Source organism: Chrysemys picta, chromosome 7 (genome assembly GCF_011386835.1).
Source record: "Chrysemys picta bellii isolate R12L10 chromosome 7, ASM1138683v2, whole genome shotgun sequence".
Classification (NCBI taxonomy): domain Eukaryota; kingdom Metazoa; phylum Chordata; order Testudines; family Emydidae; genus Chrysemys; species Chrysemys picta.
Genome location: NC_088797.1, coordinates 37,443,590 through 37,469,660, shown reverse-complemented (window position 1 = coordinate 37,469,660; position 26,071 = coordinate 37,443,590). Strand labels below are relative to the sequence as shown.

Below are 26,071 nucleotides of genomic sequence, written 5' to 3'. Positions count from 1 at the left end.
CCTGAAGTGCCAGAATACCAGGATGAGAGCAGCCCTCACAGTTGAGAAGCGAGTGGCGATAGCCCTGTGGAAGCTTGCAACGCCAGACAGCTACCGGTCAGTCAGGAATCAATTTGGAGTGGGCAAATCTACTGTGGGGGCTGCTGTGATACAAGTTTCCAGGGCAATGAAAGACCTGGTGATATCAAGAGTAGTAACTCTGGGAAACGTGCAGGCCATAGTGGATGGCTTTGCTGCAATGGGAGTCCCAAACTGTGGTGAGGCGATAGACGGAACCCATATCCCTATCTTGGAACCGGAGCACCAAGCCACCGAGTACATAAACCGCAAGGGGTACTTTTCAATGCTGCTGCAAGCCCTGGTGGATCACAAGGGACGTTTCACCAACATCAATATGGGATGGCCGGGAAAGGTACATGATGCTCGTGTCTTCAGGCACTCTGGTCTGTTTCGAAAGCTGGAGGAAGGGACTTTCTTTCCGGACCAGAAAATAACCATTGGGGATGTTGAAATGCCTATCGTGATCCTTGGGGACCCAGCCTACCACTTAATGCCATGGCTCATGAAGCCGTACACAGGCAGCCTGGACAGTAGTCAGGACCTGTTCAACTACAGGCTGAGCAAGTGCTGAATGGTGGTGGAATGTGCATTTGGACGTTTAAAAGCGCGCTGGCGCAGCTTACTGACTCGCTCAGACCTCAGCGAAAAGAATATCCCCATTGTTATTGCTGCTTGCTGTGTGCTCCACAATATCTGTGAGAGTAAGGGGGAGACATTTATGGTGGGGTGGGAGGTTGAGGAACATCGCCTGGCCGCTGATTACGCGCAGCCAAACACCAGGGCGGTTAGAAGAGCACAGCAGGGCGCGGTGTGCATCAGAGAAGCTTTAAAAACAAGTTTTTTGACTGGCCAGGCTACGGTGTGAAACTTCTGTTTGTTTCTGCTTGATGAACCCTCCGCCCCCCTCTCCCCCCGGTTCACTCTACTTCCCTGTAAACCAACCACCCCACCCTCCCCTCCCCCCTTCGAGCACCGCTTGCAGAGGCAATAAAGTCATTGTTACTTCACATTCATGCATTCTTTATTAATTCATCACGCAACTAGGGGGATAATTGCCAAGGTAGCCCGGGATGGGTGGGGGAGGAGGGAAGGAAAAGGACACACTGCAGTTTAAAACTTTAACTCTTATTGAAGGCCAGCCTTCTGATGCTCTGGCAATCATCTGGGGTGGAGTGACTGGGTGGCCGGAGGCCCCCCCACCGTGTTTTGGGCGTCTGGGTGAGGAGGCTATGGAACTTGGGGAGAAGGGCTGTTGGTTACACAGGGGCTGTAGTGGCGGTCTCTGCTCCTGCTGCCTTTCCTGCAGCTCCACCATATGCTGGAGCATATCAGTTTGATACAGCCGGAGCATCGACTCTTGCCTTCTGTCTGCAAGCTGACGCCACCTATCATCTTCAGCCCGCCACTTGCTCTGTTCATCCCGTGATTCAGCCCGCCACCTCTCCTCTCGTTCATACTGTGCTTTTCTGTAGTCTGACATTGACTGCCTCCACGCATTCTGCTGTGCTCTTTCAGCGTGGGAGGACATCTGGAGCTCTGTGAACATATCATCCCGAGTCCGCTGTTTTCTCCTTCTAATCTTCACTAGCCTCTGTGAAGGAGAAACATTTGCAGCTGGTGGAGGAGAAGGGAGAGGTGGTTAAAAAAGATACATTTTAGAGAACAATGGGTACACTCTTTCACGTTAAATTTTGCTGTTCACATTACACAGCACATGTGCTTTCGTTACAAGGTCGCATTTTTCCTCTTATATTGAGGGCCGATCGGTTTGGTGTGAGAGATCACTCACGCAGTGCCAGACAACAGATTTCGGCTTGCAGGCAGCCATGGTAAGCCACAGTCTTTTGGCTTTTTTAACCTTCTTAACATGTGGGAATGGTTTCAAACAGTAGCGCCCTCATTTCCCATACCAAGCACCCATTGGGTTGGCCATTTAAAATGGGTTTGCAATGTAAAAGGAGGGGCTGTGGTTTCCGGGTTAACATGCAGCACAAACCCAACTAATCCCCCTCCCCCCCCACACCCAATTATCGGGGATGATCACTTCACCCCTCCCCCCCACCGCGTGACTAACAGCGGGGAACATTTCTGTTCAGCAGAGCAGGAAGGGGCACCTCTGAATGTCCCCTTAATAAAATCGCCCCATTTCAACTAGGTGACCGTGAATGATATCACTCTCCTGAGGATAACAAAGAGCGATAAGGAATGGATGTTGTCTGCATGCCAGCAAACACTGGGACCATACGCTGCCATGCTTTGTTATGCAATGATTCCAGACTACGTGCTACTGGCCTGGCATGGTAAAGTGTCCTACCATGGCGGACGGGATAAGGCAGCCCTCCCCAGAAACCTTTTGCAAAGGCTTTGGGAGTACATGAAGGAGAGCTTTCTGGAGATGTCCCTGGAGGATTTTCGCTCCATCCCCATACACGTTAACAGACTTTTCCAGTAGCTGTACTGGCCGCGATTGCCAGGGCAAATTAATCATTAATCATTAAACACGCTTGCTTTTAAACCATGTGTAATATTTACAAAGGTACACTCACCAGAGGTCCCCTGTGTGCCCTCAGGGTCTGGGAGCACGCCTTGGGTGAATTCGGGGGTTACTGGCTCCAGGTCCAGGGTGATAAACATATCCTGGCTGTTGGGGAAACCGGTTTCTCCGCTTCCTTGCTGCTGTGAGCTATCTACATTATCTTCATCCTCATCTTCCTTGTACCCCAAACCCGCTTCCCTGTGTGTTTCTCCAGTGATGGAGTCATAGCACATGGTTGGGGTAGTGGTGGCTGCACCCCCTAGCATGGCATGCAGCTCCGCGTAGAAGCAGCATGTTTGCGGCTCTGCCCCAGACCTTCCGTTTGCCTCTCTGGCTTTGTGGTAGGCTTGCCTTAGCTCCTTAATTTTCACGCGGCACTGCTGTGCGTCCCTGTTATGGCCTCTGTCCTTCATGGCCTTGGAGACCTTTGCTAATATTTTGCCATTTCGATTAGTGCTACGGAGTTCAGCTAGCACTGATTCATCTCCCCGTATGGCGAGCAGATCCCGTACCTCCCGTATGGTCCATGATGGAGCTCTTTTGCGATCTTGGGACTCCATCATGGTTATCTGTGCTGATGAGCTCTGCATGGTCATCTGTGGTCTCTATGCTGGGCTAACAGGAAATGAAATTCAAACGTTTGCGGGGCTTTTCCTTTCTACCTGGTCAATGCATCTGAGTTGAGAGTGCTGTCCAGAGCGGTCACAACGAAGCACTGTGGGATAGCTCCCAGAGGCCAATAACATCGAATTCTGTCCACACTACCCCAGTTCCGACCCGCTAAGGCCGATTTTATCGCTAATCCCCTCGTCGGAGGTGGAGTAAAGAAACCGGTTTAAAGGGCCCTTTAAGTCGAAAGAAAGGGCTTCATCATGTGAACGTGTCCAGGCTTAATTCGATTTAACACTGCTAAAGTCAACCTAAACTCGTAGTGTAGACCAGGTCTCAGTCTTTCCAGAAAAATTCTATCTTGACATGAAATCTTGCCTATGGAATTAGAGTGGATTGATGGTGTTTTGTAAAAGTTTGTTGGGGTGTATCAAAAGTGGGTTTACAACGGAAGGCCAACTTTAATCTTAACTATGGAGAGACCAACATCTCTAGTATGATATGGGACAAATCTTCAAGTGGTGTAAACCAGAGTAGCCATATTGAACCCAATTGAACTATGCCAGTTTACACCAGCTGAGGACCTGGAGATGCATATAAATAAATATAAGGAACTAATGCATCAAATCTTTCTAATGATTCCACAATTTTTACTTGCATTATCTTTAAATCCACAGCTAGGATAGGGATGCAAAATAAGATTAGAAAATAATTTTTGAAGTACTTAATCAGGTTTTTTCAGACTGTCTTACTTGGTTAATCTCTGGTTATTTTTAGATGTAAGTAGAACGGACACAATAGATGTTGATGTTACTTTATACTTTCCAGGGCTGTGGTGATCTCCAGTAGAGGAGAACTCATGTTAACATAAAACATTTGTCATCCTAGAAACCAGAGAGGAGATTCGCTTATTGCCACGAATACCTGTCAGCCATGTTTGATCCTGTGGATTTGGACACTGTCCGGAAAGAATCTATTGCAAAATCCAAGAATTTGTGGGTATCGCCAAGTGGGTTTGTATGTCCTGGATTTAAGAGCTGCATTGAATCCAATCTGCACCCTCGGATGCCTGATGAGACACGTTTGAAGGAGTTAACTGAGGTAATCTAGAAACTTAAAGTAGTAAACCCCAGAAAGTTGTTTTCTAGTATCAAACTTATAGTAACAAGGACAGGAGGCTCAGAAAAGGGAAGATTGTCTTACAGGTTTTGAGGGGTTTTTTTGGAGAGGGCTCAGCCCAGCCTCTACTTCTGTGTAGTTAGAGTGCACGAACATCTGCATGCACAATTAAGATTCTGTCACTTGCATGCACTTTCCTCCCATTTGTCTAAATGGGTTTGCACATGAAACTTGTCATCTGTGCATGCAGACGTTAGTGTGACTGCAAAGTTGCACATGTACCAGTGTAAGCTCGGGTCTGAAAATCATAGTATGCTAGCCCAGTGTAGGCAGGGCTGGTGCCATTACTCACGTGCTCTCAGTTTAATTGTACTCTGACCTATGCATCTCCCATTGCTCTGAGTTCAATTAATTTTTGATCTGTCTCTCTCACTATGAGTTTGCAAGCCTTGGTTCCTTGTTCTGCTCTAGAGTTCCTCCAGGCTCTATGAAGATGTAGTACACTGTGTAAATACAGCTTGAGGTTAGAGGGAAAATACTTTTATTCCCCCAGCGTGACACCAATGTTGTTAACATACTGCAGTTCTGTTGGTTGAAACGTCTGAGCCTATATCTTGAGTCTTGTTTAAAACCAGATACAGAGTGGTCCTGTATCTACTCTTCACCTGGCCGAATTCATTTGTCTGTGAACTGCAGAAGTTCTTTCATTAGAAATACAATATATATAAAATATAGACAACTAGCTAAAATGTATGGGTGTTTTCTGTGTGCTTGTACATTTTTTCAAAGGGCTGGGTTTCATATCAGAATGTTGATGTGTTTGTTAATTAAATTAGATAAACCACCAGTAGTCCATAGAGTGTGCCACACTCTCCTTTTAAAAGTGTAGCCAAACAAAACTAAAACTCCTTTTATCCAATGTGAGCAAATAGCTGCCTGCCAAGAAATTATTTTGGAGAAAAATTATTAGCTGTTAAAGTTGCTAAATGTAAGAAGTCCTAGGTGTTTCCTTTACCATATAGCTCTGTGTGGCTTTCTTTTTTCTCTCTCATTTTGTGTTTCCATTTATTAATGTAACGTGTATGACCGTACTGTTTAGGAGACCTAGTCATGGACCAGGACCCTATTCTGTTCTTTCTTTTTAACCTTTACCGTCTTCTGTGTCTTTCAGCTTCTGTATATTGTCTCTTTCTCTGCCATTTTGCTTTTTTCTACATTTATCTTTTGCCTGTTTCCCTTCCCTGTCATTTATTTCTCTTTTTTCCCCTTTCTCCCCCTCTATGCCTCTTCATTCCTATTCCTCTGATCTTGCCCCCTCTTTCCATATTCTTTGCTGCTCTTCATAGTTTCACTTTCCCCTTTCCTTAGCATTTTACTGGACTGTCAACTAGACCAGTTCATTCATCCCTGTTCTGAACAGTCTTACCCAGCCTGCAGCACTGTATATATGAAAAGTGAGCATGCAGTCAAATAAAATGCATGCGCATTATTTGGGTTTGGTGGGATGGGAAGAAAGGGAATAGAAGGAGATTTTCATGTAGGGTTGTTGGGTCCTAACAAATTAATTGAACACACCAAGTGTGGAACAAAGTTAATGCCCATTTTAAGTTTTCATCTGCATTACAATGCTTCTGAAATAAAACCGGTAATATGAGCACCACGTGTTCTGCTGATCTGCACTGTTGGAGAATGTGCCTTCTCATGGAGGCGCAAAGAAGTGCCACTTATTAGGGGCAACAGCAGCCATCCAATACAATGCAGCTGTCAGCGCCTCTTACTGAAGAGATTAAATAAACAGCAAGGCAGCTGACCGGCATGGGACAAAAACTGCCAAGCTGAAAGAAAGCTCCTAATGCAGAAGCAGCAGCTGATGGGCCCAAGAACCAGTGAACCAAAAGGAAGGGGAGAAGAGCACAATGCTCGATGTGGGAGCAAGAGTCACCTGGGACATTGTATTGCCCTACTGCTGGGGTGAAGAGAAGGCAGCTGAGCAGCCCAGCATAAGTGACGCTAACTCCAGCATGACAGTGCCAACAGAAAGAAAAGGGGAAGCCGGTTCGCCATACTCAAATAGCAGCCGCTTAGGGCACAACATCTATCTCAGTATTGAGTCACGCTGATGGATAGTGGCTTGCTGAATTTATTATTCATGTCTCCTGAAAAGTAGAGTGAAGATGTAAAGCCAGTAGAATCCACTCCGGGAGAGCCTGGTTTCGGTATGGTGCTACTTCCACCACTTAGTGTGGATTCATCCCTTTGGTTTTTTTCTTCTCAAAAGCTGAATTTAACCAGGGCACCTTGGAATGTCATCTTCAGGGAAGCTAAACCATCTGGCTTCCTAAAAGATTTAATTTCTGTTTCTTGCGCTCACTCGAGTGTCATCTTGTTCCAGAGCACAGGTGAGACTGTATGGATAGGAATTTTCTCAACTTGCAGCTTAGACAAGAGCTCTCTCTCTTGGAGGAATACAACTCACATTTCAGCCAGGGGAATTAAAAAAAAGACAGTATTTGGATTTATTTACAAAAATTGGACTCAGTCTTGCATCTGAATGAGCCATCCCTGAGGATGTTACAGTTTCAAGAGAGCTAGGATAATGAATACTTCCCCCAGACAGTCTTCCTCTCACCTGCTTCCTCAGCACGGCTGAGCTCAGGGCAAGATTTTGAAGAGTGCTCGGCACTTACAATTGGAAGCAGATTTTCAAAAAAGCTCAGCTCTCATTAAGCTGTTAAACTAAACGAAGTGGCCAGGTTCTCAAAGTGCTCAGCACCCAACAGCTTCCACTGGGACCTGTCCTTTTTCCACCAGCATCTGATGTAAATTAGATGTCTACATTTTCTGGATCAACTGAGGTCTCTCTTCCCCTGTGTGCTGTGGTGAGTATTATCCAGCAAGCCAAGTACTCCAGCACCGGAGCAGCCTCTTGCTGCTTGTCCTTGAGCTGTCTCTAGGACTCCCCTTTACTTTTCTTAAAACCTGAGGAGCTCTTTGAAATGCTGCTTAATGATGCCTGAGATACCATCAAGCCCGATACAACATAGCTTTGCTTCAATCAGACACCAGTATAGTTGTGTTGGGATTTCACTGGTAAATAATCTCCCCTGTACCATATGTAACTATCAGTCCTTTTATGTTCTCATTGGTCAGTGCTTTATTTTGCTCTGTCCATATAATAGTTTCCCTCTTCAAAGTGCTTCACAGATGTTACTAATGTTAATTAAGAATGCACAGTGTCACTGCACTTCAGCTGGAGTTGACAAGGGAGCTGATCTACCTTTAAAAACATTCATCTTGATACTAAAAATACTTACATTCATAGTAAGCTCAAATTTCCAGCAAAATTGTGTTTTCCCCAGAAATCAGCTTTTTTTTTAATCAAAGGAAAAAGAAATCCAGTCTCTCTCCCACTCCCGTCCACTTACAGCTCTGTGTAGAGCTGCACGCATCAAGCTAACAGCCAGCAAAAGTGATGCAGAGAGTGCCCTGCCCAAGTTAAGAGGCCAGCAAGTGCAAGAGGTCTTCCCAAGTCCAAAGCAAAGGTGTAGCACTTTTCAGTCATGGAGAGGAAGAGAAAGCCCTTTCCTCACCTTGGTTTCCCTCTCTGCTCCAGCCCTGACTAGAACTCCATCTTGATTGTCGCTGCCACACTCTGCCCCCATCTTCTAAAAGCATGTCACTTTGAAGAGTGCCCTGGAGCCACTATTTCACTCTGCACTCCTAGCCTACCCCTTCTACCTTTCAGCTTTCGGTCTGTGGTCCTTCCTGTGATGCGAGGGGAGAGCTGAACCTGCCAATTTTTGGACTCGGGTCTATACATTCCTAGTCCCATTTTTACATGAGATTGAGGCAAAGACATAGAGTGATTTGCTGTAAGTCACTGACGGAGTTCCTGTCAGATCATGGTGTCCCTCTGCTCAGCCTGCTAGATCCCACCCCTCTGCTAGGTTATCGCATCTGAATAAAGTGATGAGCGCGTTCTTTTAACATTACAGGGGATGAGATGACACAAATTTGTAATTAGACTATTCCTTGCGAGCTGTGTGGCAAACGTTACTCTGTGCGGGGTGGGTATTAGGGAACTGCTACTGGCAGTGTTACATTACACACTAGAATTTCAGTAACTCGCCTAGAAAATACATTTTTCCTCTATGAATCAAAAATTGTAACTTGAAAGGCAACCCACAGAGAGACAATAGAGTCTCCTTTGTATTTACATATGGTACTTTACAAACTATTACCCTAGTAATGTGACCTAATCCTTGTCCTTCCTGGAAAGATTTCCGAAGTACTTTTGTGACTGCTTGCTGTGGCCAGCAATATGACTGCATAAAGAGATGCAACTTTCATTTAGAAATGGCAGGAGAACCTTCTGTTTGCTAACATTTTGGAGCCAGTGCTGAGTCGTGACAGATGGAGTTGGGACCAGCGTCATATAGATTTTGATCTTTACAAGAAGCCACCTGTTTACCTCCCAGCATCAGCTCCTGCTACTCATCGGGCAGGTAACTGGTCCATTTTCAATATCTAACCACCCCATTTTTTTTTCAGCTTGAGTTCTAACATACACTTATGAGGATTGTTTTCAGTTGCTCTGGTCTTGAAATTATGCCTCTGTCTGTAAAAGTGCATGCGTAACTAACTTCCAGTGTGGTGTAGACTGACGAATAAGTTGGAATTCTGCAGTAAAATTGTAGGGCAACTCCTGCAAAGGGCTTTGGGCATAATGAGCCCAGTCCGGTTCTGCTGCCAAGGCATGAGGTGAGGGTGCTGAGATCCTGCCCAGGGTACTGCAATCACTGTGCCCATGGGCCTGTGATCTGCAGTGGCTCTTTGAATGTGGCACACAAGTAGTTTGAGGGATGGGATGAGGGAGAAACAGGCAGGGCTTGTGCATTCACAATTGTGCAGGTCCATTAGCCTTGTGCTGCAGCAGCAGTGGACTGTGTCTGTGACCGGTCCATATCCTGAGGAGGGCGGATTATTTTTGTTGCAGCTCCCCAATTGAGCACTTGGTTACTTGGCTAAGGAGCTGGCCTAGCATAGCTAGTGCATTGGTGTTAAATGCATCTGGGGATTGGGTTGTGGCTTGAACACTGGTAGCTGGTCCTGCTGGTTAGATGCCAGGGCCTGTGATTTAAGTCTAGGCATTAAAAAACCTGCCCATCTGATGATTTGGCGCAGGGCCGGCTCCAGGCACCAGCTGAGCAAGAAGGTGCTTGGGGCGGCCAAGGGGAAGGGGGCGGCACGTTGGGCTCTTTGGCGGCAATTCAGCGGAGGGTTCCTGTCCCTCTTGGAGGGAAGGACCTGCTGCCGAATTGCCGCTGAAGAAGATCGCGATCGCGGCTTTTTTTTTCGCGTCTTGGGGCGGCAAAAACCATGGAGCCGGCCCTGATTTTGGGATACCACACCTTGCTCTGGGATACAGCTCTGAAGGGGTCTGGTAGGGAGTTAACTGCTGTTAATGCAGGTCTCCTATGTATATGGATTTCTGGATCTAACCTGTTAAAAGTGCAGTGAGACACTCCAGCAAGTGTATAGCTTGCAAACATGTAGTGAGGCATCGTTAGTCCAAGGTTTTGCTTTAGGCTAATAGGTATCAGATCGTAGCTGCTGCACCACTTTCATATTGTGGAACACTGGTATTGCCTCCCATGCCCAGCAGTTCTTGGCCTTAGTTCCTGAACTTGAGGGTCTGCCTTTGGACAAAGATGATACAGCAGAGCGGTGGGGCTCTTTCAAGGCTTATTCCTCTATAAAATGGCTCCATTGAGTGGCTGACCTTTTTATTTTTAGTGAATGGTGACAATTGTTTTTGTTACTCAGGCAAAGGTCAGGCAGCCAGCCATCTCTCAGACCAAAACTAATGCCAGAGAGAGAAGCCGGAGGAGGTGCCCATAGAGATCCCGTTAAATCTTTTGACTCCAACACCAGGCTACATGACTCACTCCACACACTGCTTCCGCCACTAGCTAACTGGAAACAGAGAGGATTGGAGGCTTAAATTTGTAACTTCTTGGCCAAATTCAATACGTGGCATTATATTCTCCCCCAGGTGTATCATAAACTCCACTGACACAAATACACACTGAGCAGAAAGTTTTCTTAATGTTTGGTTTTGATAAACTGTTTTGAAACATGGAATTACACTTGGATGTTTGTTTCTGTATTTTCCACTTACACCACAGAAATAGTTAAGACTGATTAGAACTTGCAGAGGTGCCAATGAGACTGACTGTGCTTGTTAGGGTCAGTTCTAGTGCTGTTTTTGCCAGTGCGCTACATATATGATTAGCAATATGCCTGTTATTGAAGTCCTGGGCCTATAGAGTGCTTCCCATTGTGTGATAGGTTCAGAATATGAACAGTAACAAGTAGGACCAAACTCATTTTCATATCTTCTGCATGAATTTGCATCCAGATCATTGTTGGGATGTGTGTTAGCCATTACTCTTCTGCCCGTTATGGTCTGGTACAGATGAAACCTTGTGAGGAAGGTTGTTTAGCTGTAATTGCATGCCTTTCTCTTGAATATCAGTCCAGTCTTGCTTAAACACTTGTTCACTGTCATTATTTTATTTTTTTCAGTGGACACTTGGCTACATGAAGACTCTGGTCAGCTTCAGAAAACTGTATTTGATGACACCAAGCTGAAAGTTTACAGGTGCTCCACAGCAGCCGAGCTAACCCCACGTGGCCCAAAAGCCAGTGCCCAGCTAGACAAACTACAGGGACTTCTCAAAGATGAACCAGAGAAATTCTCACTTAAGAGACCAGCCATGATCCTGCGGGTAATGTGCATTTCTCTGGGGTTCCCCTGGGAACAGCACCTATGAGTGCCATGCTGATAGACAGTCTGCAGCATTTTAAAACAATTTCCATATTTAGCAGATCAAGATATTTAGTTGACATAGATTATAATTTAAATAGTCATTGCTAGCTTTGAGGCATATGGCCCCGCTTAGCTCAGCCTTACCCAACTCTCAGAATAATTTACCAGTCAGCAAAATGTTGTTAAACTTTAGTTACCCTGGGGGAGAAGGTGAATATGATTTTGGCCAGCTGGCTTAACAGCACCAAAATAAATTGTAATATTCTATGATGGGCCCACACCACTTCTATCAACTAAACACCAACTCTCCCACCATATACTCTCCTAAAAACCATTATGCAGTATGGGCTTTCTTAGCATTGTAGTGCGAGCTGACTGAAGAAACCACACAGACACTCCCAGCCCTGTAAGATTCAGGGATTTGCATTAGTTGATATGAAAAGCTAGATGGACGGCCTGCAGCAAATTAGTCTCTTGTTAGATAAATCAGACGGACACTTACTGACTGCTTAGAAATGACTGACCCAAACAATAAGTAAACTTTAAAACTCAAAGTGGAGCTTCCCTTTGGTTACAAATACTTTGGAGAGAAAAAAAAACAAAAACACAGGAACCTTCAAGATTGTTTATTACAAAGCAAAGTTAAAGCAAACATCCGCCACATCCCCACATCCCTTTTTGATGTTAGACTGTTTTGTTGCAAGACCTTTGTTTTGGAGGAACGCACAGCAGCATGCCCTCAGGCCCTTCTTTTCCCCCAGTTCACACCCTCAACTTCAACCCAAAGTCTAAGTTGCTGTAAAATGCTTGTCTTTCCCTTTCCAAAGAAAATGCAGTAATAATGATAAAAAGTCACTCTTTTCTGCCTGTTTTCATGTAGCCTTTTTTAATGGAAGAGCTTGAACTTAGTTTCTTTAGCTGCATATTTTCCCCTTAGAGCCTTACCTGAGCTCACATCTCTCTGCTCCCCAGCTAAGTCCCTAATTCAACTTGTAGTTTCCACCACTTTCTATTCTGGACCTTCCTCTTTTTGATTCTGTTCCCTTAGGCTGTGTCTTAGCCAGGCCAGTTGTGTATTTTTTAAAAGTTTGCATTGCAGCAGCCGCGAGGCCATTTGCTAAGTGCGTGCCCAGGACTCTTCCCCTCGTTCTCATTGTCTTGCTGGGTAGGATTCCTGCCGCCTTGAAGTGTTTTCGCATAATCTTTTGAGGTCTGGGTGCTGCCGCTAGAATACTAGAGCTCAGGTGCTCACTGCCTCATCGTGAACCCATTATAGTCACTGACACAGAGGAGGTAACTGATACAATATGCACTCTAATATTCAGGCATTCCTTCCGTTCTCTAAAGTGTGTTAGCTTTACTGAGCTACTTTACAGATTCTCTGTGTGATTGTTAATATGGCATGCATTTTTTTCTGCCCATGCAACAAAAGGTTACATGGGTTTAGACAGCAAAGAGTAGTGACAAAAACCTTGTAAATAAGACCATTGTGCGTTTGAATCCTGATGATGCATGAGACTTTGCTGCAGTAAAATGGAAATACAACAGACTCGTGACACCCAAATGCTCAGTAACTGCGCTTTCCGGATCTTGCAGCCAGCTTGTTCATAAGACAAAATAATTTAGGCCCAGGCTTGTGAACCACAAGGCCAGACTACTTCCTTCTCCTACCCTTTTTTAAAACTCTTGAACCTGAGCAATTATAGCAGTGTTAGCCAGAAACCAGCACATAGAGGTCCTAACACACAAAGCTCTCCATGCATAAGGAGTGCTCATCTTATCAGTATGGAATGACTAAAACAGCTTTTTCCCCATACACTTCAGTAGTTGCTGACAGCTTATTTCAAACTGTGTTTGGGTGCCTCAACTCTTTTATAGACTTCGAAAACGGTGTAGGAAGAAAGATGTTTCCTTTACTTTTACTGAAGTCATCCTTAGCATGAAAACCTGCTTTTCTGGGCTCAAATGTTGGCCCCAGGATTTACTTTACTAGCACATGCTCATGTTGTTAAACATAAATGTTTGTTTATAGCATTGGTAATCAATAAGCAAAAGTAGTACTGCCTAGGCTGAAACCGGTTTCTGCTTAATTTTGTTGTACTGTCCTAGCCTATCCCAGCACTGTCCGTGTTGCAGCATATACCTGCCTGTGGCAGTTACCCAGACCTGACCAGAAAGAGGAGCACCACCCATGGATTTGTTCCAGGTCTTGAAGACCAGCACAGCTTGAAGTGGAATGGGAATATAGTCCCCTGCCATGACATGGAACACAGAATGTTTGAAAAGCTGAAAGGAGCAGACTTCAAGTAAGCCACTTAGTTCGTAGCAGCAGCTGACTTGCAGCTTAGTCAGGATGCACAGAATGGCAAGGAAGTGGCATAATATATAGGCACTTGGGGGTACAGCACAGTAATTTTTAGAAAGGAAATGAGGAAAAATGCAAGAAGTAACTGGGGTAATTACATTCTATTTACCCAAAAGTTGGGAAGGATAGTAGGGTAATGCTCCATCTCTTGCATAGTATCAGAGGGGTAGCCATGTTAGTCTGGATCTGTAAAAAGCAACAAAGAGTCCTATGGCACCTTAAAGACTAACAGATGTATTGGAGCATAAGTTTTCGTGGGTGAATACCCACTTCGTGAGACGCGTCTGATGAAGTGGGTATTCACCCACGGAAGCTTATGCTCCAATACATCTGTTAGCCTTTAAGATGCCACAGGACTCTTTGTTGCTTTTTACATCTCTTGCATAAGCTTTTTAATGACCCAAAGTGGTCAAGATTATGTTAATTCTCATGCTAAAAACAGCATCACCGAGAAGAGCATATTGGTCTGTCACTATAGTGGAGGGCTTCATTTCAGTACTAACTCTGAAGGAAACTTGTGCTTACTCCAAACTTCCTTGAGCACAAAGGTTTTCCTTGGAATTCTTCCATTCAAATATCTATACCATGTCCAATGCTGTCATGATCATGCACTCGCTTGTGTAGGTGTGGATATGTAATGGCTGTCAGTATATAAGTATTTTGGTGTGTATGTATATACATAGCTATGTACTTGTATACCGAGAGGTATTTCATATCCACAGCTACACAAATGAGTGCATATATTTGTCCACCGAACGATGAGGGTGTGTTTTATGGATATGACCACTGGCAGAAACAGAAACGTATCAGTTCCATTAAACAGTGTGTGTCTTAAATTTCTCTGTTATCCAAATCAAGAGTGCTATAAGTATTCCAAGATGTAATGTTAAGTATTCTTGGCTAAACACGGTTTGATTCACTTGGTGTAGCAAATAGAGAAACTTCACTGATTGCAAGGGGGTTATTTGAGATTAGAAGAGGGAACAAATTCAGCTCAGCTGGATTGCATACTATAGAAAGTCAGTGACTCATTTGAATATAATTCTACATCCATGAATCTAAAACAATTGTTTAGTTACTGATGACTATTCAGCCCTTTAAGAATACTTATCCAATACTGTCAAGGAGTGCTTCACTTGTGTAACTTTGAGATGGTTCTTTTCTACAAGCAATTTATAAATCAGCACCTATGAGGCACAATGCTGCCATAACTCTGCAATGCTAGTTTTCTGCATACTACATGTGTAGAAAGTGAGGAATCAATAGTAGCTGAAAAAGTGTTTGGTACTGAGTAAGCAAAGGGAAGGAGGACATACTAATAGATGTTAAAACAGCTTTTCTAGTATTACAGGATCCTACCATGAGTACAATCATCTGACTGGAAAATTAATGGCATTTATCAAGGGACCCAAAAAAAATCTTTGGAGGGGAAAGACTTCACTGTGTAGTGTGCTTAAGGGCTTAAAATTAGTGGTTTTAACAACCGATTTACTGTATTGTACAAGTTCCTATGGAATATAATAAGCATAGCAATATGCACATTTACAGAAAATTAAATCCTTTATCAGATATAATCCAGTGTTTGTGAAGACAAATATATATACTTAGCATGTTTATTTTTTCCATTCCAGTTTACTTTGTTATGAACATTCCTTTCTTTACAAGAGGAAAAGACCGGAGAAGGGAGGGGAGGATACAACCCTTCTGCTACAGCAAGATGCCACTCAACAGTCAGGTAATTAGGTAGCAACTAAAATAAAGAGGGGATGGACTGTAGGCATGCCTAAAGTAGAGATGTAAATTCTAGCTTCAGGAGAGCTACAAGCCTTAGCTGTGATTGAGCTAATCTGCTACAAATATAGTACACTCTGAGGGGCTAGCTATCCTATGTATGTCAGAATTTATATCTACAACACAAAGTGTAGACATAGGCACTGAAACCATTACACAGGCTATCAGCCTTTCAGATATTAATGCCCTGAGATTAAATCAATCCTCCTTAAGGGGTCAAGGAAAAAGGAGGTGCTGACCTTTATAGAACCTTCCCCCACACCGAAATGCTGCAGAAAATTACCTCTCCCTAGATTCCCAAGCAATTTCCCTTTATACATAGGGAAAATGATAACCGGCAGAGAGGGAGCTAAATTAGAATTCTCTGAAACCCAAACGGCAAGGGTTGCCTGTTTCTTTCTCCCCTCTAAGTTTTGAGTACAAGGCCCTAAACCACCAATACAAGTCACTTACCATTTGTTTTTACAAAGGAACTATTAAGTAAGCATTCTCCTGAAACCTACATCAGTATTTTGACTGATGGGCCATCCCTGTGTTCCCAGCAGGAGCATACAGCACATGGCCATAGTTCTCACTTTGAGAGATAATTATTATACACCCATCATTTGAACAAACTTTTTGCTAATGGTGAAATGTTTGTTCATCCACTTACAGATGTGAGTGAGAGAGAGTGTGTGTGTGTTACCTGCTTTACTTATTGATTTTTTTTTTTAAAACATGCCAACTACAAGTTTGAAAAGTTCATTATTCTTAAATGTTACACAACTCTAATTTGTACGACAGTGGCTGGAAAGTGACATTTTCGTTCCTGTAATACTTTCTGGAGCCAAGGATGAGAAAATAGGCAGCAGTGATAAATATTGGGCCAGTGATGAAAGGCCTGGCTCTATTTGCTATTTTTTCCTCCCAATAAGTGCTTGGGCTACATTGAGGTTGTAAAAAGTTTTCTTTATTGGACATTTCATGTAAATACCCATAGCTGAATGAGCATCACTTGTTTCTCTTTTAGTCTCTCTCCCACAGTGGTGGGAGAAGAAGTTTTATTTTACAAGATTACAATTACATTTGGCAGCTGATAAAAAATATTTGTACAAAAACTAAATTTTCTTCATTTACCCACAGGTTAATGGGCTACCTGTTAAATGTGATTAGACTGTTCTCTCTAGTGGATGAGAACAGATATAGGCTCTCTTTTCCAGCACCTGCTGTGCAACTTTTTTAATACTGTCATCCAGGTTTTCAGCAGAATCTATGGTGGGGATGGGAAGAAAGCAAAACAATAGTTAAATCCAGGACACTAGTGTACATTTATTTGCAAAAAGTCTGAAGAGTCCAAACATCTATTCTGCCAGCATAGGAAGAAGTCTAAGAAACAGCAGTTTTGACTAATATTTCAAGACTTTAGGGACAGGTTTGAGCTTTCCTAAATTGCATTTATTATGGGGTAGAGCAGAGCAGTCTGTTTCTAAATGTACAGTAACTCCACACTTAAAGTTGTCCTGGTTAATGTTGTTTTGTTGTTACATTGCTGATCAATTAGGGAACATGCTCATTTAAAGTTGTGCAATGCTCCCTTATAACATTGTTTGGCAGCCACCTGCTTTGTCCACTGCTTGCAGGAAGAGCAGCCTGTTGCAGCTAGCTGGTGGGGGCGTGGAGCCAGGGTGGACATCAGCTCCCCGTTCCCCTAAGTTCCCTGTGCAGCAACTGCCCCTTCCTCTCTTAGTGCTCCCAGGAGCCTCCTGCTTGCTGTGCAGGGGTGTCCCCCTGCTTATCCCTTCTCCATATACATCAGGGTGGGGACAGGACAGGGCTCAGGATGGAGAGAGCTTGCTGGCTGCAGCTGCTTTCTCAACTTCCTGATTTTTTTTTTTTTTTTTTTTTTAAAAAGGCAATGTACTTAGAGTGGGGTCAGCGTACTTAAAAGGAGCAATGCACATCTGTCTCCCACATACAGAGTGTGGGTCGCTGTCTCCCCTCCCTCCATTCGTGCTGCATTGTAGAATGTGAGGCTACATTAACAACAATGTGTTAACTCTTGAGGGCTCAGCCAAGTGCTAGTTCATCATTTAGCAGTAAGGCATTCCCTGGGAAATATCCCCCCCTCTGACTTCACCACCTCAACCAAGCTTCACAATCGTTATTGCTGTGTACCGTATTAAATGGTTTAAAACTTATACTGCGTGTGTATATAAAATATAGTTTTTTGGCTGGTGAAAAAAAATTCCCTGAAATCTAACCCCGCCTCTCCCAATTTACATTAATTCTTATGGGGAAATTGGATTCGCTTAACGTTGCATTTTTCAGAACCATAACTACAACATTAAGCCAGGAGTTACTGTATCTGCTGTACCACTTAAGTAACCACTATTCTATATTATTAACTGGTTCAATAGCAGCATCTGTGGCCTTTTTCCTTCCTAACAATGCATAGGCATGTTACAGAAATCAGCTGATCCCAAGAGAGGAAGTTGGGCCAGGCCTTGAAGAAGGCACTCAGTTTTCCCCTAAGAATTCTGCGTATGGGGGTATTGGATATTTGTATTACCAATGAGAGGGGAAGTTAGACAACTTCTGTATAAATATTGTTGTCCCTCTGCCAAATGGTAGGTGTCTGGGTACATTAGGGCAATTTGTTTTAAACAGAATTGCCTGTATGCAGTTTGACGACTTTTGGGCTTTCAGAATCCTCAGCCAAACCATCAGTCCCCTGTTCCTATGGAGCAACGCCTCCCACCTAAAAAAACCCTACATCACAAAACCAAAGCAGTATTTCTTGTAATAGTACTGGCATCTTAAGAACCTCTGAAACTGTAACAGTGCCATCCGGTGACACCCACCCTAAGCTCAAGTGAAGCCGCTTATGTGCATTCAACACCCTTATAACCCATGTTAGGTCCTTGCATATAGGTTGTTCTAGTCACATTAAGTTTATCCTTCCCACTACTAGAGAACTTACATTTTTCTAACTCCGTCATGGCATAATTATTTTTAAAATATGCCTCTGTGCAGAAAATATTTGTAAGCAGCACCTGAGAAAAACAAAATCCAACGAAAGAAAGGTATTAAGCAAACCATACAAACAAGTTTTCTCCAAGAAAATAATATACTACCAATTCATGCTAAATGTATTTAAAAGCTAATGAGTTTGAGATCAGATCTGTGTGAGGGTAATTCTTTTCCTCTCATGGTACAGAACAGGGATCTCAAACTTAAATCACCTTGAGGGCCACATGAGGACTAGTACATTGGCTCAAGGGCCACATCACTGACACCTTTTCATATAAAGATACAAAAGCCCCCGCCTCCGCTCCCTGCTCCTTCTTGGAAAGCGCTAAGCACAGCCCAACAGCTGTTTGGCGGCAGGAAGCACCTGGAGGTAGGCAGAAGAGCGGGGACACAGCGTGCTGGGCAGGAGGGGAGCTTGGTGGCCGCAAGAAATAACTCCGGTGGAGAGAAGGGGGAGGGCCCGCAGGGAGATTGGCAGGCCACAGCATGCGGCCCATGTGTTTGAGACCCCTGGTATGGAGCCTAGTTTTCTACTGATTCAAGTGGGAAGAATGCTAATGGGTTGCCATTTTTTCCACAGCGACTACTTCCAGTAAATGGAATGACCTTATCACCCAACAGTGACTAGAAGATGGGCACGCAGTTACAAATCCAGATGTGACTTACAAAAAAAATTTCACATACCAAGTTAATTAAAGACTGAAGTTTTAATTATTTTAGATCTCCCACCCCTTAAGTCTGGGGAAAAAAACCCTGACAGGAACATCAGAAAATTGTGTGTTTAATACCACACTCTTTAACTTGAAAACTTTTAAAGAGAACACTTAAATACTTGGATTACTATGTCAGTTTTAATAATTCATAAAATATCATTTGTGTACAAAGATCACAAACTAGAAGTTGTGGAAGCTGGTTAACTTACTCCATACTCCCTATTTCTTTACCTCTCCTATCTGAGAAGTATTTAAGATTATTTAATGTAACATCCATCAGAAAATTAGAAACCTCTTGCTGTATTGTCAGTTTTATTTGTGAACAACTGTGTTCTATATTCTGTGATGAACCTGTTTTTATAAATCTCATTTTCATTTAACTGTTATAGCAGTACAACAAAAAGTCTCTTCTGTGGCCTTCCAAAACTTGAGATGCTAATGTGTATTGTCTCAATTTATAAAAATCTGGCAGCCCAACAGCATTCTGAAGGATAGGGGTACATTTCTGTTGAAGTGAAAGTGGATTTTCCCTGGTTTATCTGAAGGCCCACACTCAAAGAATATATGCAGGATGGGATTTGCTCCTTGAAGTCTATCCTGTTACACGGAGCATGCAGAACCATTGCTTCAGTGGAGGAGAGAAAGGATCTAACATTCCAATCTGCAGCAGCTATGAATACAGATACAAAGGTCTCTGCTCTCTGGACGATTCTAGAACTTACTGAGTTAAGGTACAGGGTTCCAGGAGCAGGGTCTGCAGTTCTCCATAGAAAACTCTGGTTTCAACAGACCTCTTTAGATGGGATATTGAAAGGGTGTGACCACACCCATTAGTCAGTCCTAGAAAATATAAGTGCACTCACTTCATGATCATGATTGCGTAGACCAATACTGATGGATCGACTAGCCCTGGATATAGCTGCTGTCATTGCATACATATTAATGGAGATATCTGCCACTCTCTTCAGAACCAGCTGCTCATCCACTATAGTCTAGAGAAGATTAAAAAAAAATAAATGTAGCAACTTCCACTACATCATTTAAAACCACAATTACCCAGCAATGTCCACCCAAACACAATGTAGTACATTTCCAAAAAGAATGTATGCTTGTGTCACCGGTTTACTTCCTTTAGAACAGCCAGTCAAGCCACTGTAACAAACTTTTACACTTCAATTTTCTTTGCTTTTCCACATGTATTATCCCCTTCCTCCTTACAGTAAATGGTCCTTAAGTGTCATGCATGACATGGACTTTTACACTATTCTAAGGGCAGCAGGGACTCCACCAATTCCTCCCACCTGTTGCAGCTAATTGCAGCTATGACAGCACTTTCAGCAGAGGCTGTCTACCACCACCAAGGGTGAATGTAGAATCCCCACAGATTTTTATTTCATATATTAGATGGAACTGTATTATAAAGGAGGAATACTAGCTCATCGTGAAGCAAACCACTGTCCGTATTTTGTCAGCTTTGAATTCTGATGTAGTCTATTCAATGTGAAAATCCTATTAAAAAACATGATTACTTTGCCAAACCTCCTTAGCAAGCCTTCCACTGTAGTTCCAAAATAATAGATGTTTTCTTCAAGTTTCTTGCCGCTTTCCTATAAGTGAAAACAAAGGGGATCTACTGTTTAGTAATTATTTTAAATACATGTTTTGAGTGCTCTGTAAGAAACTAGATTAACAACTTGCACCACTGAAGATTTAGCCAAACAAACAGTGTACACAGTGTAAACGTTGGAAGGGCAAGCTGCTCCTTCACTGCCCAGTCAGGAATCCAAACCCCTGACCTGGATGGGATTTACTGAGCGTGGGGAAGCTCAACCCAACCAGTCTGTAGCCTCTGCTCAGACTGCTGCGAGAAGGCACTGATTTAAATATTCCTAACAGTTGAAGCACAACTTCTCATTCTCTTGATTTCAGAATGGCACTGGCTATGTTAAAAATAAACATAATTTATTTATCCTTAATTTAAAAAGGCTGAATTTTAGTGAAGTGTTGAGTCTGAGGCTCATTACCATCCTGTTAAAGCATTGCAATGCTGTTGTGCATCTAAGAGCAGAAAGAGTGCACAATAAGCAATGATCAGGCAGTTGTATAGAAAAAAAAATGTGCATAATTCCAGCCTAAACCACCTGCTTCCACTGAAGTCAACAAATGCAGCATCAGGTTTGAAGATAGCAAATGCCACCAATTTTCATCAGTGCCTTTCAAAATGGCAAGTTGGTTTTTTTTTTTTTTTTTTTTTTTTTTTTTTTTTAAACTCAATGAGCATTTTGGATAAAGGAAGACTTTGCTAGACACACCACCTGTGTCACCTCAGTTATGATGTTACCAATCCAGTTAAAAATATTACTTTGCAGGACACTTGAAAAAAGAAACATTACAGTTAATGAGGAAGTACGTTACCCATAAGAGATCTGGGTAATTTTGGTCTTTTCTAAGAATCCTGCTTTGAAGTGATCTTTTACTTCTGATTTGTGAAGCGACACAAATCTGGGGAACTGGGGTTATTTAGTCTGCAGAAGAGAAGAGTGAGGGGGGATTTGATAGCAGCCTTCAACTACCTGAAGAGGGGTTCCAAAGAGGATGGAGCTAGGCTGTTCTCAGTGGTACCAGATGACAGAACACAAAGCAATGGTCTCAAGTTTCAGTGGGGGAGGTCTAGGTTGGATATTAGAAAACACAATTTCACTAGGAGGGTGGTGAAGCACTGGAATGGGTTACCTAGGGAGGTGGTGGAACCTCCATCTTTAGAGGTTTTTAAGGCCCGGCTTGACAAAGCCTTGGCTAGGGTCATTTAGTTGGTGTTGGTCCTGCTTTGAGCAGGGGATTGGACTAGATGACCTCCTGAGGTCTCTTCCAACCCTAATCGTCTATGATTCCCAACTAGCTAGGGGGAAAAAAACCTGCCACTTTCCAAAAGGAGAAGAGGCACTGTAGTTAGGAAGCATCTCATTTCTCTTTCCCTGAGAGAAATAGTTGGATGCAGCTTCCCTCAGACAAGCAATACCAAGCTTTTCCTTTGTTAGCAAATGCTAGTTTGTTTTTCCGAGCCCATTCTGCAGGCATTAATTTCACTTCCTCTTCCATGGAGGCATGTACAGTACAGTGGCTGTACATTAAAACTTCCCAATTTTACCTGAGAACATCTCAGCATTTACAGTGTTTGCTATATTTCCCAACACTCAGGAATAAGAAATGCTGCATATACTGAGATAATGTCATTTAGTTATCTACAGGAAAATTGTTAGGTCTAAGGCTACCTTAATCCTGAGAATCATGATTTTCTGGTGCTACATCAAAACTGATCAATTCTCTCAACTCCTGGCACCAAGCAGGAGGAAAATACTGAAGACAGCATATTTAGCTTGTAGCAACTCTCAAGTGTAACTTTTAGCACTATTTTATGGTTTTCACAGTGCAGAGAACAAAAAAGCATGGCTTGAACTTCTTGTAGAAAAGATTCATAACTGATACACCTCCCAGAATGAAGCCAGCAGCAGAGAGTTTGCTGTAGAAAAATTAATCCATTTTTTTAAAGTGATATCCAGTCACTCTTTTGGCACCACAGAGCACAAAGTATCTATCCTGGGGATAACGTCAAATTGCTAAGTCCCCCGTGTGAATGGAATAATGTTAGCAAGTTCTCTGTGTCTGAGTGCCACTAACAACTGAGAAAATTATCTACAGCACCAAAGTATCACAAGCACAGTAAAATCACTTCACTATTTTCCTATGATTTTTGCCTCTTAAGTATAGATGGGGAAAACTATATTTTACCTTTCTACAGCTACCAAGTCACATGTACTCCACTGCACTAGGTCAGCCATTTGTAAGCCAATGCTTATTATCATGCATGCAACACAAACCTCTGTCTAGGACCAATCTATTATTAAATAAAAGGAGAGAAATTAGAGAAAGGAAAAAAGGGGTTCCACTAAGGCCAGGAAAATGAGCAACACTTTGGAAGAAAAGGGAGCCAGATGAGGAAGTGCAAAGAGTTTCTACTGTGACATAAACTTGTGCTACTCTCCACCAATTTCTTCCCTTCCTTTGAAAGGGTCATTGTCATTTTTCTATAAACTCCCAATGTTATACTATATAAAATAAAGCCCACACTTAAATTTCGGCAGGATCAGGGCCTAAGGCTGTGACAAAGAACTGAGGGAACCCAAGTTAGCGTGGGGGTAAGCCAGAATCCAGATTTCATAAAAGGGCACTGCTTCCTGCACCTCCCCTTGAGTTAAGATAAAGGAAAACTGTCAAGTAGTTGACACTGGCTTTTCTAGTCCATCAATAGGTTTGTTCGATAATTAACATTCAGTACTTACCTCAAGGCTGGGATGTGCCACTCCATCTTTGCCAACTAGTCCTAAATCCACTTTTCTGCCCATGCTGTCACGGAATTTGTTCACAAATATCTCCAATGCCACGTTGACATTTCCTTTCTTCATTTCCCTGAAACATTAAAGGACAGTGTACACTGAAGACTGTACCTCTTCTCTCTCTCCCCCCCCCATTCCCCCCCCCCCCCCGATTCCCCCATCCTATACACAGGAAGTGTCCTAGGAATCAGCAATACAAAGTACAAAGAAGAAAAATGTATAAATACATATATACTAGAGCGCATCACATGCTGAACAAACTAAAGTCTGGCATGGACTTTGCCTGTCACCCAAAGCCTTTAATGGGCTCATATTAACCCCATCTCTTGCAAACTAAACAAATTTCTGGTTCTTTCCCTTAATCTTAACACCCAAGCCCTTCTTCATTACTTTTCTGAATGTGAACTTTCTGCCATGCCCTCATCTTTGTACACCTCTACCTTCCTATAACGTGACCCGATATAACACAAATTCGGATATAACACGGTAAAGCAGTGCTCCGGGAGAGAGGGGGAGGAGTGGGCTGCACACTCCAGTGGATCAAAGCAAGTTCGATATAACGCGGTTTCACCTATAACGCGGTAAGATTTTTTGGCTCCCGAGGACAGCGTTATATCGAGATAGAGGTGTATATTTGATGCTGTTGTGGTTTATCCTTGAGTTATAGCCAAACACGAACTGTGTCATTTAGGGAAAACCCAGCAAACCGAAGACCCCCGAAGATGCTTGCAACAGAATATGGGGATGCTGGATACAATTTTCAGAAGCACCCAAATGACTAAGGTCCCATGAGCGGGGTAAAAGTAGAAGGGAGAAATAGGAGCACAAATGCTCCCTCTATCTCAGAAGCAGCAGCTGTAATTCGAATTTCTCTATCCTGCGCTGCTTCTTGCCTCCCTTCCCCCATCTACCACCAAGAGAAAGGTGGGAGAGCAGATTTTCTCCGATTGTAAGATCTCTGGAGCAGACAGTGGGCACGTCTATCCTGGATCTTTTTGGTTTTGGTACCAAATACAGTTTTTACATTAGTTCAACAATATGCACCAGTGCAGCTTATTCTGCTACTTAAACTGAAAAACTGCACCAGTGCAAGGCACATTTTACACTAGTATGGGGTCTCTATCCTGGGGTTTTGCACTGGAGCAGTTAGTGGTGTAGTTACGCTGGTGCAAAAATGCCCACTGGAGTCACGCCCAGCGTTGTTCTATGTTTGGGAAGCGCCAAACGTATTGTTGGCGCTACTGCATCACAACAGACAAATAGTGAAATAAAGGTAATGAGGAGCAAGATGGTGGAGATGGTTTGTGGGCTACAGGACAGAGGGAGGTCTCAAACTATTGTAATAGCCATAGAAAATACTGGAAGGTTACCAAAACTTTTGTGGTTTACCTCCTTATTAAGTCTTTACCTTACTGTGTAGTCTGGCCAGCAGTGGTATTAGAGTGTTCAAAATATACAGCATGTTGTGAAGCATAATGCAGTTATCTTATCAAAGATGCCAGGACTAAATTAGACAAAGCTAGTATATTCTTTAAGTAGGCTAGAGCCTTTTCCCTATAAAAATCTAGAAACCCAGGCTCTGTTATCACTGAGTTGAGGATCCCACAGCTGTCCTAGAACAAGTCTACCCAGCATGGCTAAGTATGTAAGAATAACCATTAATGAATTTCTGGACAAAAAAGTTACATTACTAGCTGGATGATTAAAGATACTACAAAACAGATTTACTTTAGTCCAGTGGTCTCCAAAGTGGGGTGCGCAAGAGGATCCTTCAGGGTGCAGGAGGAACACTACTTCCCCCCCGCCCCCCCAGCAGTTCGGCCGGGAGTCCGAGCGGCTTTCCCCCCCTTCCTCAGCAGTTCGGCCGGGAGACTGAGTAGCTTTTTTTCTGCTTTGACAGTTCGGCCAGGAGCAGGGGTTGCGTGCTCAAAAATTTTTTACTGATTGGGTACGCGATCAAAAAAGTTTGGAGACCGCTGCTCTAGTCCACCCATGAAGACTAGTAAAACATGTAGAGATTTAGGTCAGTGTTTTAAGTTCTAAAATAAAACAGAGTGGCCTAAAATTCAGAAACATACAAAAAAGTTGTCTAAACAAGCATCAAGAGCTGAAATGACTTTTTTTGTATAGGTCTCAAAATACTCTAATTTTTGCTTGCAATCTCTCTGCTCTAATCTACTGTTAAATGGATAATGTACTGAGTATCAATTTTGGTTAACTTATTTGAGATAAGTGAATGTTACTAGCAAGTAGTAAGAACATACTTAATTTTTCCAGTTAAGATTTTGCCTGCATACTGCATACCCGTCAAAGCAATATACATTCGCAGAATTTCATTTGTTCCCTGTTAAGAGACAAGATACACACTTAGTCAATACTAGGTGCCCATTACGTCCAGTATTTCATAAACCTAGTTATACCATGTGCATATTTTCTTACATCATAATTTTTAAATAAAGAGTTCTTAATGTTTAAATGTATGGTGTGAGGTTTTTTCTACATTACTTTTAAGAATTCAAATTCATTTTAGAATGAACCCCTCTTTGGTGGTCTATCCAAGACAAAGAACTGCCTCACTATTGCTGGCAGACAAAATACTGCAAAAGAATCAATAAAGAATGAATTAAAACATGGGAATTAGAG

The 26,071-nt window shown here is 42.9% G+C and overlaps 2 protein-coding genes across 5 annotated transcripts in view; one reads left to right on the top strand and one right to left on the bottom strand.

Moving 5' to 3' along the window:
• The window catches only part of CFAP92 (cilia and flagella associated protein 92 (putative)), a 92,704-nt gene that overhangs the window by 63,672 nt on the left and 2,961 nt on the right, over positions 1-26,071 (top strand). For 3 of the 4 annotated variants that reach the window (XM_024111168.3, XM_005309781.5, XM_042857427.2), the window contains 6 exons: positions 4,094-4,306; positions 8,679-8,829; positions 10,913-11,115; positions 13,266-13,462; positions 15,153-15,256; positions 18,902-19,420. In XM_024111168.3, the coding sequence (XP_023966936.2) occupies positions 4,094-4,306; positions 8,679-8,829; positions 10,913-11,115; positions 13,266-13,462; positions 15,153-15,256; positions 18,902-18,945 (912 nt within the window). In that variant the 3' untranslated portion in view covers positions 18,946-19,420. Of the gene's footprint in view, positions 1-4,093; positions 4,307-8,678; positions 8,830-10,912; positions 11,116-13,265; positions 13,463-15,152; positions 15,257-18,901; positions 19,421-26,071 lie in introns of those variants that run through there. The other variant, XM_042857426.2, reaches the window with a different exon arrangement.
• The window catches only part of ACAD9 (acyl-CoA dehydrogenase family member 9), a 54,642-nt gene continuing 44,810 nt past the window's right edge, over positions 16,240-26,071 (bottom strand). The window contains exons 13-18 of the mRNA XM_005309780.5: positions 25,693-25,772; positions 23,375-23,501; positions 20,564-20,641; positions 19,898-20,026; positions 18,272-18,344; positions 16,240-16,561 (exon numbers count right to left, since the gene is read on the bottom strand). Of these exons, the coding sequence (XP_005309837.2) occupies positions 16,461-16,561; positions 18,272-18,344; positions 19,898-20,026; positions 20,564-20,641; positions 23,375-23,501; positions 25,693-25,772 (588 nt within the window). The 3' untranslated portion in view covers positions 16,240-16,460. The remainder of the gene's footprint in view (positions 16,562-18,271; positions 18,345-19,897; positions 20,027-20,563; positions 20,642-23,374; positions 23,502-25,692; positions 25,773-26,071) is intronic.